Genomic DNA, 12,388 nt, shown 5'->3' with positions numbered 1-12,388 from the left:
AGGCGGAGCGGTCTCAGTGCAGTGAACGTCTTCCCAGCACACAAGCTGTTCCTTCCATACCAACCGGGGCCCCTGCGAGGAATGTTGCCCAAATATTCTGTAAATCACCGGCAGGCCCGTGGTAATGTGAAATATGACTTTCAGTCGTCTGTTAGACACAAGAGGAGCACCCGCCTCGCGCCCATCACCACTAACATTGGTTATGGGTAATAACACTTTCCATCACAACTATTTTTGGAAAACGGGTTTATTTTAGACCTTCCCTCCCCCAAAGGATACACTGAAAATACTCTGCCAAGGACACAGCCTCCTACAAACCACAGCCCATTAAGCCAATGAGGAAACAGAAACTTTTCCCCTAGTCCTGCCCCTGGATGAGCTTCTTCAGAGGGAAAAAGAAAAAAGGGGATGGGGATAGCCAGCAAGCTATATAAGGCTGCACACATACACGTAAGGCACTTGCCGTGGCTTGGTACCCCTTCTCCCACTCTGGGCATGTGCCTTTCTGAAGGAGCCCATTGTGGAGTGACCTGGGCCTCCACCTTGTGGGAGCTGGCCATCTTGGTTGCTAGTTCCTGAGGGTCCTGTAGGCCAGTGATCCCACAGCATGAATGGGGCAGCCCTTTGGAGGCTGGGATTCTGGATGCCTCAGTGATGGCGAGGGTGCCTTCCAGGGATGTTAGATGCCCAGGTGGCCTCCGTCTAGCTGACTCACGGGCTTGCCTTCCTTTGACCACAGGTTTGCCACAGGCCCTAGACTCATGACCTCTATCAAGGAGCAGGCGGCCATCAGCCGGCTGATGAGCTTTCTCCAAGAGTGGGACAAAGCTGGCAGTGCCGGCAGAAAAAGCATCCTGGAGAGGTTCATCAAACTCAACTCCGGCAAGACCGGCCCAGAACTAGAGCAGGAGTTCTCCCAGGGAGCCAGCTTGTTCCTGATGCGGCTGACCACGTGGCTGCGGCTCACGTATCCTTGGCAAACATAGCTTGTGTGCCCTGACATGCTGGGGTGTGGAGGGCATCCCTTGGAAAACAGGCAGGCTAATGCCTTGGGTACTGGATATCTGCTTTGTGTGCCACCGGCAGAGCCTGGGAGAAGCACAGTCCTTCCATGCCATTCAACCCAATCCAAATCATTAAGCATTTATTTAGCCTCTACTGTGTGCCAGGCATCCATGATAGTGCCCAGAAGGAAACCTTGAAAGGCAGTTTTGGGGGAAGGTAAAACAGAGCCCCCCAATAATCTTCTTTAGTTGGAAGGAGCCTGAAGCAGAAGTACGGAGGGAGTGCAATCATCAACAGTCAACAAGCCTAAGGGACCTCCATTTTGAAATGTCCAGTTGGCAGTGGGCCACGTGGGACTAGAGCTCAGGAGAGATATTGGGACTGGCACCGGGCAGGCCTCTCATAGATGCTTCCTGATTGGCTGGTACAGAGCAGGGAGTCTTCTACATAGAGATGTTTAGTTAGACTTAAGTTACAGGAGTTGGTTCAGCAACCGAGGGAGAAAGTAGAGAAAGGGAAGAGCCCAGGCAGAGCCTTGAGGACACCTCAGTGAGGGGGCATGCTTCAGATGATGACCTAGCAAAGGACATTGAGAAAGCCTGAACAGCTAGGTAGGTAGGAAGAGAGCCAGGAGATAGAAGAGTGGAGAGAGTATCTACTCTCCAGAGAGGGTGATGGACTAGAGAGACTGTCAGGAAGGAGAAAAAGAGCCCCTCTTCTTCAGTGGCTCCCCAGCTTCCCAAACAAGGTCTGGCAGGTCCCATTAGCTGGACTCTAAGACCCAGCCCCACCATGGATAAATCGAAAGCTTATCTCTAGAAGGTCCTCACCAGCTCCAACCCTGGGAGCCCTGAGCCTAGCTAGGCATGGCCATGAAGAAATGAATTCTAGTGGCCAAAGCAGCTCAAGAAAACATCTTCTATGGAGCAGAATTAGGGGCAGGGCTATCTACTGTGATGGGAGGGTACCCAGAGGAACATTTGAAATACTGCATGTCCCTGGGAGGTAGTGAGCTCCCCATTTCTGGAGGTCTCCAAGCAGAGGCCAGGTGGCCCCTAATGAAGCATGTTGGGCAGGTTGGACTAGATGCCCCTGAGGGTCCTGCCAACTGGGAGCTTCTGAGATTCTGTGACAACAAGATGGGAGATGTCATTAACCCCTGGGATGGAGGGACCTGGGGCTCAGAAGCAGGGGTAGGAAGTAGAAAGCAGAGAGAGTGTTCTATTTGTAGAACAAAGCTCTGGGTTCCAAACCTGCTCTAAGACTTATTAGTCATGTGACAACTCCCTTCCACTACCATCCTACCCACCCTGGGGGCAGTAGAGGCAAGCAGACCAGAGGAAGAAGGTATTCCAGTCCCAGGCAACCCCACCCATCCATCCACCAACCAGAAGTTCCTTTGCTGACCAGTCAATCAACACACACACACACACACACACACACACACACACACACACACACACACACACACACACCTTGCTCAATAATCTCTCAGCCTCCAGGACTGCATGTGGGGCTCTCTGGGAAAGCTAAGGCCAAACTGTCTCCCTGGCTGGCCTTCCTGTCCCCCCATCCCACACAGCTCTTTGCTCCCTTGATCGTTCATGGTGGACTTCTTGAAAAGAGTTGTTTAAGGAGACTGAAATTCAGGAACATACTTAAAGCATCTGATGCTTTCAGAGGCAGGGAGAAAGGATAGGGGTCTAGGTTTGAGCTAGTAGGGTCATGGAGGTCATCGGAGATCCACCCTCACCTTACAGAAAAGGGAAACTGAGGCCAAGAGAGGCTAAGGAATCTCCCCTATTGGAGGATCAGGTCTTAGGAGCAGATTCCCCTTTTTGGTCTCTGTGTCCTCCGAGCCAAGCATAGTCCCAAGCATATTATAAATACTTAAGCATTGATGGATTTGATGGATTTGATAGCCCAAGGTTTTAGTTAGCAGATGACAGATTCAGGATTTGAACCCAGCCCTCTGGCTTTATATCCAGAACCTTTCTGCCCTGCCTAAGGAAACTGAGCTTGAGTTTCTTTGCAAGAACAGCTGGCCAGTCCCAAGCCCCTCCAGGGCAATTGCCAAGTACTTTGCATTTTGGGTCATCCAAGGACTCCCCGGGCAGTGCTGGGAAGACCAGACTTCCTAGCAGCTTTCAGCAGAGTTCCTCTGGTGGAGGTGGAGGCTGGTCCTTTGCAGAGGGACTCTGGTTGGGGGAGGTGCCAGGGCTGCTGGCATGGGAAAGGTAGGACCACAGTGGCCAGGGATGACCAGATGTGACCAGGAGTGCTGCTCTCAGGGTTCCTCCTTTAACCAGTCATCCAGCTACATGAATGGGTCCTGCTTAGATAAGCTGCTGAAGTCCATCGGTATATTCCTCTCTGCTGTGAGCTGGTGAGTCTAGAGGGGAACTGCAAGGATGGGGGGAAGGAACCTTCGGTTCTGGGCCAGAGCCTGTGAAGCGCAACCCAAGTTCCTAGAATGTCACAAATGAAACCAGGGACAAATGCTCTGCAGAGCTCTGCAGGGCTGGGCCCATGGGGTCACTTCCTGCCCTGAAGAATCATCTAGGCTTCCTTCCTTCCCTCTCCCAACCCCATTTTACAGAAGAGGACACCAAGACCCATAGAGAGGCAGGGGCTTGCCAGAGGTCCCACAGGCAATCAGTGGCTAAGGTGGGATTTGAACCTCAATCCTCCGACTCTAGAACCAAGCTCTAGGGCCATTTTTCCTTTGAGATCCTTCAGCTGAAAAGCTGGCAGCTTTTCTTTTCTGTGTGTGTTCTGTCCATGTCCTGGATAGTAATCGGTACCTCGTGGAGTTTCTGGAGGTTGGGGGAGCCTTAACCCTCTTGGAAATCCTGGGTTTGGAGCAAATAAATGATGAGGAAAAAAAAGAGGCTATTCTGCTGCTCAAAATGATCACCGGCTGTGGGCGGAAATACAAGGAACTCATCTGTGAGAGCTACGGTAGGTAGAATGTGTGCCTGTGACCACCAGGCGGGCTGCAGAGGGGGGTGCCCACAGGCCTGCTTTAGGGGGATCCCCTGGAACCATGGCTCTGAGATGGCCCAGGGCAGCCCCACCACATGAGCGGTAGGCCTTGACTTCCCTCAGGCTCTGCTGGTGATGGGCCAGAGAATCATTGACATCCTAAACCTCTGTTTCCTTCCCATCCCACAGGCGTGCGGTCCATTGCAGAATTTATGGCAACTTCCCGGAGTGAACCCGCCCTGGAGGAGGTGCAGTCCCTGATGGACTCTTTAGTCCACGGGAATCCCAAGTACCAGCACCAGGTGTATAAAGGCCTGATTGCCCTGATGCCTTGTAACTCCCCCAAAGCCCAGCAGCTGGCACTTCAGACCCTCAGGGTGGCCCAGGTGAGCAGAGCTGCCCTCCCCGCCAGAACCCCCAGTTCTCAGCTCCAAGAAGGTCCCTCCTAGCCCAGGCTCCTCCGCCCTGTTTCCTGGAGAACCAGAGAAATCCTCTGGAATATCCCTTCCAGCCCTCCGGGCCTGGGAGCCCAGCTCGGCGGCCAGCTTGGGAGTGGACCAGAGGAGCCAGGGGGCGGGGAGATAACAAGGGAAGGTACTACGGCCCCGCCGGGGAGGAAGCAGCTTAGTTTGTGGGAAGGGCTGGGTTCAAACTCGAGTGCTGTGGCTCGCTGGACCGCTGCATCCAACAGGCAGGGAAAGGAGGGAGCACAGGAACGCCGAGCCCTGAGGCGAACCCTTCCCGCTCTAAGGCGACACGGTTATAGTATGCGGATATGTAAGCCGCGTGGCACTTGGAGTCACACACGCTAGTGTGGTTGTTCCCTCTTTGTGGGCTTTTTTAACCCCTCACCTTCCATCTTAGAATCAATCCTGTGTATTGGCTCCAAGGCAGAAGAATGGTAAGGGCTGGGCAATGGGGGTCAAGTGACTTGCCCAGGGTCACACAGCCCTAAGTGTCTGAGGTCACATTTGAACCCAGGACCTCCCATCTCTAGGACAGACTCTATCCTCTGAGGCACCCAGCTGCCCCTTCCTCTTCGTTTTCAAAGAAACGGGAGGACGTCATAGTGACCCTCCGGCAGCGGTTAATCAGGCCAGCATGAGTCTGGAAGGCACGAAATGGCCCTGGATTCACATTTCCTCCGAGTTTCTGCAGTTCTGCTTCGCTCCTGGGGTCACGGGATCCAGCGCCTCGCCCTGAGCCAGCCTCTCCCCCGGCTCGGGGTCCCCCGGCATACCATCGCCAGGGTTGGATGGACCAGGCTGCAGTCTCGGCGTTGGCCACCAGGTGGCGCTCTCCGCAAGCACCTCGTCTGGCACTCGGCGGACTAGAGAACCTCTTCTCGCGAGGCTCCAGCCTCGTTGGCGTTCCCCATCATCCCCTAAGGCGGTTCCTCCCCGCCTAGGTTTCCCTCATAAGAGAATCTTTGCAAAGGGCTTCGCACACCCTCCGGCGCACTATAAACGCGAGCCATTAGTATTAGCGGGATACGGAGGAGGTGAAACAGTGGCCGGGCATGGAAATGGAGCCGGACTCTGTTTCCCTTCTAGTTCGTCGTTCCGCCGAAGGAGATGCTTCAGTGCCTCGGGCTCTTCCCTCGGCGCTCAATGCCTTCATCACGCAGATTTCATAACGTGAAATTAAACTACAAAAGAAAACGTAAGCCCTCCCCTTGTTGCGCTCCCTTTGGCTGCCCCACCTCCAGATGCTTTTGACCTGGAGTAGAAACATTTCAGCACCAAGAGAGGACCATAGGAAGAATGGAGAGATCCGCAGATATTTCAGAGAAAAAGAAGGAAACATCATCATGGCAGAAGAGACTCTGACAGAATCACGGAAGATGGGCAAAAAGCCAGTGAAAGGTTGCTGCCATAACTTTCTGGTATGTGAATTTGGTGTCCTGTTTGAACAGCAGGTTGTCCAACTAAAGATTAAATAAAGATTAATTAAAAAGAAATATGCAGGGGGCAGCTGGGTAGCTCAGTGGAGTGAGAGTCAGGCCTAGAGACAGGAGGTCCTGGGTTCAAACCCGACCTCAGCCACTTCCCAGCTGTGTGACCCTGGGCAAGTCACTTGACCCCCATTGCCCACCCGTACCAATCTTCCACCTATGAGACAATACACCGAAGTACAAGGGTTTAAAAAACAAACAACAACAACAAAAAGAAATATGCAGGGGGCAGCTTGGTGGCTCAGTGGATTGAGAACCAGGCCCAGAGATGGGAGGTCCTGGGTTCAAATATGGCCTCAGACACTTCCCAGCTGTGTGACCCTGGGCAAGTCACTTGACCCCCATTGCCTTGGAACCAGTACACAGTATTGACTCCAAGACAGAAGGTAAGGGTTTAAAAAAATAGCACTGCAGGTGGAGTTGTGAACTGATCCAACCATTCTGGATGGCAATTTGGAACTATGCCCAAAGAGCGATAAAAGACTGCCTGCCCTTTGATCCAGCCATTCCATTGCTGGGTGTGTACCCCAAAGAGATCATAGATAAACAGACTTGTACGAAAATATAGCCGTGCTCTTTGCGATGGCAAAAAACTGAAAAATGAGGGTCTGCCCTTCAATTGGGGAATGGCTGAACAAATTGTGGTGATGGAATACTATTGTGCTGAAAGGAATAATAAACTGGAGGAATTCTATGTGAACTGGAATGACCTCCAGGAATTGATGCAGAGTAAGAGGAGCAGATCCAGAAGAACATTGTACACAGAGACCAATACACTGTGGTAAAATCAAATGTAATGGACTTAGACTAGCAGCAATGCAATGATCCAGGACAATTCTGAGGGATTTGTGGTAAAGACGCTACCCACATTCAGAGGAAGAACTACAGGAGAGGAAACACAGAAGAAAAGCAACCATTTGTGGGTTGAGGTGGACATGATTGGGGATGTAGACCCAAAACAACCACCCCAGTGCACCTATCAATAATATGTAAATGAGTCTTGATTGATGACACATGTTAAAACCAGTGGAAATGCTATGGCATATGACTGTTGGGGGAGGGGAGTTTGAGGGGGTGAAGGGGAAAGTAAAAACATGAATCATGTAACCATGGAAAATTTTTCTAAAAATAAAAAAATTCTATTAAAAAAAAAAAATATATATATATATATATATGCAAACTGGAACGTGGAACATAGAGAACATTAGGACTCCTCGGCAGTCTTAAGCCACAGTTGAAAATGAGAGCCCCAAAGGAAGATGCTACAAGAAATCAGAACAACCTCAAGAACAAAAAAAATTCAGCACCCATCAGAAGCTATTCTATAAAGTCTGGAAAAGAGAAAGAAACTGGAAGAGAGAGAGGACCCTTGAATAAGGAAGAGATGAGGAATATGATGACAAGAAGCCCAACGTGTACACCAGAAATGCCAACCAAATGGGAAGCTTGCCACTGTTAATGGGAATGAATTTCAGAAAAGCCATGTCAAGTGGGTGCCTGAAACTTCTACACCTTCTCTGTAAAACTGGAAATCAATGGATCTACATAAGATTTCTAATTCTTGACTCGAGTGCTTCAGAGGGGCACACGAATTACTAGTCAGTAATAAGCATTTATTAAGGGTTTATGAATTACTAGCCAAAGACTTTACCAGTTTAAAATTAATATCTTCCACATTCTTATTTTCTATAAAGTTTATTAATAATCACTTGAAATAGAAAAGATCAATAAGCATAGATTTAAATTCCCTTACTCTAATTCTGTCATACTCTCTTTATTTTTTTTTATTTAGAATATTTTCCCATGGTTACATGATTCATGTTCTTTCCCTCTCCCCAAACACACTTAGCCAACAGGAAATTCCACTCTAGTTCTGGCTGACCATGTGTAGCTCAGCCTTGCAGGATCCCCCGTCCATCCTCCCCCTTGCTCTGAGAAGTAGTGAGCCCAAAACACCTAGGTGGGCTCCACCAAAACCCGTTTATCATGTAGATAATGGGATGGACCTGGTGAGCAATCCAGGAGGGGGGGAGGGGATGAAATTCCCTCTGCATACCAGCTTCCTCTCTGATACAGGGCTGATCTCACTTTTTTTTTTTTTTTTTTTTTTAAACTCTGACCTTCCATTTTAAAATCATTACCAAAGGGGCAGCTGGGTAGCTCAGTGGATTGAGAGCCAGGCCTAGAGACGGGAAGTCCTAAGTTCAAATCCAGCCTCAGACACTTCCCAGCTGTGTAACCCTGGGCAAATCACTTGACCCCCATTGCCCACCCTTACCACTCTTCCACCAAGGAGCCAATACACAGAAGTTAAGGGTTTAAAAAAAAATCATTACTAAATATCCATTCCAAGAAGGGGTGGTAAGGGTTAGGCAACTGGGGTTAAGTGATTTGCCCAGGGTCACACAGCTAGAAAGTATCTGAGATCAGATTTGAACCTAGGACCTGCTTTCTCTAGTTCTGGCTCTCTATTTACCCACCCAGCTGCATCTTAATGGAAGGCATCACATCTATTTTGTTCTAAAAGATGAGAAAACCAGTGGCCCTACAAATACAATGATGTGTTTATGTATTTTGCACAAAGCATTCAGAGCTCAATTCCTCAAAAAATTGCCTACACTTATAAGAAAATAATAGAAGAGCCAAAAGAATGTTTCAATACATCTCAGGAGTGTAAAGAGCCAATCAGCATTGATTCAGTGATTATTGAACAAACTTCTCCAATGCAACATAACATTTACACTGCCTTTATTGGGTATCACCAAGCCTTTGAGTCCTAGGCCAACCCTCACACCTATTAACCTCGGAAGACACAGCATGATAACCATTTCTGCACATACTGCAGCTCCTATCTCCTTGGCAACTATAATTATTAAAACCCAGAAAACAAAGTTCTCATCACCATTGTCCTTGGCAATGTCAAATGGTCCAACTTCAGAAAATGATATGATTTTATCAATGGAAATGATACTAAAAAAAAGAGACGTTACAGTCTGCTCTGTATTTATACCCTAAAGATCACTGGATCTCTTTATCTGACTTGCAGCTAAGACCTTCCATATATAAATAGTCTTCCCTACTGGAATATGAACTCCTTGCAAGGTCTTCTACTTTTCTATTTTCTCCAGCTCTGGGGATAGTGCTATGCTTATAGTAAGTACAAAACGTCTTTTCATTCATTGAATCATTCAACCAGGACACTGTAGTGCCTAGCTTGAATAGATGCACCCTCTCAGTTTCCATAGGAAAATGTGTCTGGTGGGTAGGGTATGGTGACTCTTTGGGCATCTGGCAAGTCTAAAGAGCCCTGACTTTGGACAAGCCTTCTGTCTTGGGCAACTACATGAATGGCCAGAGGCCACCAGGAAGCAGCATCCAGGAGGTGCCCCAGAACCATAAAGTGCAAGAACAACCTTTCAGGAAAAAAGGTCTATATGGATCAGGGGGGCCAAGTTGGGGAGAGGGGTCCTTGGGAGATAGAGATCCTATCACAAAGGTTATCTAGGAGAAAGATGAGGCTAGGAATGTTAAGAGACTGACTGGCATCCTGAAGCCAAAGCTTAATGAGAACAGGTTTAGAGTCAATTCAAGTCAACAAGTATTCATTCAAGCCCTTGCTATGTTCCAAATACTATGCTAAACAATTAACACCTCTATAATACAGTCTTTTTAAAAATCTTTTAACTTTTTTTCAATTATATGTCGAAACAATTTTTGACAATTGTTATGCATTTCTCAATTCCTATTCTCTCCTTCCCTCAATCTCCTCCTCCTCAGGTGATAAATAGTGTGACATAGGCTATTCCAGTGCTGTCATGCAATACATATTTCCATATTCCTCATACCATGAGAGAAGACACATCACATATACTCATGAACAAAAACTCATGAAGGAAATAAAGTGGAAGATGGCCTACTTTGACCTGCAGTCAGAGTCCAACAGTTCCTTCTTTGACTGTGACTGGCTGTATAGTGGCTCTTTTTGTTCCCTCCTCCTGGAATCAGACACAATCATTAATCACAGACCCATAACATTCATCAATAAATAACAGGTTACCATAGTCTAAGGCTTTTTGGGTATGCATTAATATTATAGCAAATATATGTTTATATTAAAATCATATCACTGTAAAATCAAAAAGGATTAATATTGATAATGTGTTCAAGTACAAAAATGAGGGGAGAAAAGAAACTCAAATACTGTATTGCACATACAAAAGGAAAAAAATAATAAAGGAATGTTTTAAAAATCAAAAATAAATAGCTTAGAATCAGTGACACACTGTGGTAGAACACAAAGATTTCTCACCCAAAAATGAGATCCATTTCCTTTTAAACTTTATCATGAACTACTGTGTGAGTGCAAATGATTTTTACAAAATAGCAGATTTATAAAAACAAAACAGTAATAGAGTAGATAATGCACATTCAAATAAAATACTAAAATTCCCCAAAATTACAATAACACATTTAAAGACAATAGCAAACAAACCCACTCTCCTATAGGATTCACATGAGTTTCTATGTTGCCACTTGTATAATATTTTTAAAATGTATACTTGTCACAAATTCTACAGGTATAGAAAATCATTCAACCTTGGCTGAGATATTTTTAACAAAATCTGTTACTGCCTCTATCCAAATGTGGGGTAGAACCTAGGGGAAAAAAAAAAAGATGATAAAAAACTTTTTGGGTCTAAAATATCACCAAGAATTTTAGATCCTTGGGGCAGCTGGGTAGCTCAGTGGAGTGAGAGCCAGGCCTGGAGACGAGAGGTCCTGGGTTCAAGGCCGGCCTCAGCCACTTCCCAGCTGTGTGGTCCTGGGTGGGTCACTTGACCCCCATTGCCCACCCTTGCCTATCTTCCACCTATGGGACAATACACCGAAGTGCAGGGGTTTAAAAAAAAAAAAAGAATTTTAGATCCTTCTGGTGGGAAAGTAAATTAAAATAAAGAGTTAAAAGCATGCAGGAGCTCTTTTTGGCTTCCTATGTTATATATAGAAGTTTGGGTAGGAACTTCTATTTGGTTCTCTACCTTTTTAATACAACATTCTTTATAATATATATATAAACTTATCATCCATTCAGAAGTTACTGGGTATCCTAAAATCAATTTAAAAAAAAATTTTTAAACCCTAATATCTTTTATATATATCCTTCTATATTAATTTTATTTGTTACAGGGCTAGGCAATGGAGGTTAAATGACTTGCCCAGAGTCACACAGCTAGGAAGTGTCTGAGGCCAGATTCAAACCTAGAACCTCCTGTCTCTAGGCCTGGCTCTCAATCCCTGAGCCATCCAGCTGCCCCCCTCTAAAGTCAATTTTAAAGACCCCTTATAAAATTACAATTTAAATTCTTAAATCATCATATTCTTCAAGGTTGTATACAATTGTAGCCAGTTTTGATGGCGTCCATCCATCATCATATGTGACAATTATCAAAGGCAAAGTTTTTAAAGAAAAGACTTGTATAAGCAACATGTAACCCTGATAGTTGAGATGACAAATCCAGGATACATAAGACTTATGGGCTTTTTACAACTTAAAAAAAAATTTTTTTGCATAAGATGTTCATGGGCTTTTTACAATGATATTATTGTTCAGTAAAATCATGGTGAAACAGTACAGATAAAGTATCATATAACAGAACAGATATTAATTAGCTCAATACAGATAAACATAAAAAAAGGAAATTTAATCCTTAAAAAAATTAACAAATACAATAATATAAGCAAATGACAAGTTACAAGCAGTATAGTCAAAAACCTTTTTACCAATCAGAATAGACTTGTTTACTATTAAGGAGGTCCAATAAAATCATGAACAGAATTTATGTAATAGCCAAAAACACAGTAACTTAAAATGATTCAGTGTAACAGAAAGATATTGATCAGATTAACATATGACCTTAAAACAACAAAATTAATTGGTAAAACAAATAATCAGCAAAGTACAATAGAATACAGAGACTTTCAAAAAACAGTGGAGTCTGAGAAGGCTTAAAATCCACCCTCTAGACTCTTTTAAAAGTTCCTTTTCTATCATTCAAGTTCCTTTTATCTGAGCCAGATAATAGCCAACCTGCGGTACCTGACTGGCAGTGTAGTTCGGAGAGTCCTACGTCTTAACATATGTTAAGCGTTGCAGCTTTGATTCTTACACTGAGTTCAAGTCCTCAGTGTTGGCGTGGGAGTACCTCAATCCCACCTGTATATGTATGATCTCTTTAACCTTGTGCTCCTTGGCACTGTGCAGATGTTCTCAGAAATCCCATTGGATTTGTCGGTCGGTCTTCATGACCTTGTGCTTTCCTTAGCACCATTAATGGCTCATGTGTTCCCTTCTCCTGGAATTAGACAGAAGCATTAATCACAGTCCCATAATATTTAACAATATATGGCAAGTTCTTGGAGTCTAAATTATAGCATTGCAAAAAA

The 12,388-nt window shown here is 45.7% G+C and overlaps 1 protein-coding gene across 1 annotated transcript in view; it reads left to right on the top strand.

Annotated features, from left to right (window-relative positions):
• The first annotated feature begins 746 nt into the window (after positions 1-746).
• Positions 747-12,388, top strand: part of ARMH1 (armadillo like helical domain containing 1) — a 50,813-nt gene continuing 39,171 nt past the window's right edge. Inside the window, exons 1-4 of the mRNA XM_044672910.1 lie at positions 747-967; positions 3,323-3,391; positions 3,800-3,966; positions 4,180-4,376. Of these exons, the coding sequence (XP_044528845.1) occupies positions 762-967; positions 3,323-3,391; positions 3,800-3,966; positions 4,180-4,376 (639 nt within the window). The 5' untranslated portion in view covers positions 747-761. The remainder of the gene's footprint in view (positions 968-3,322; positions 3,392-3,799; positions 3,967-4,179; positions 4,377-12,388) is intronic.

This window comes from Gracilinanus agilis, chromosome 4 (assembly GCF_016433145.1).
Source record: "Gracilinanus agilis isolate LMUSP501 chromosome 4, AgileGrace, whole genome shotgun sequence".
In the NCBI taxonomy this organism is placed as follows: domain Eukaryota; kingdom Metazoa; phylum Chordata; class Mammalia; order Didelphimorphia; family Didelphidae; genus Gracilinanus; species Gracilinanus agilis.
Note: the sequence above shows the minus strand (reverse complement) of the source record. Positions and strands in the feature narration are given on the sequence as shown.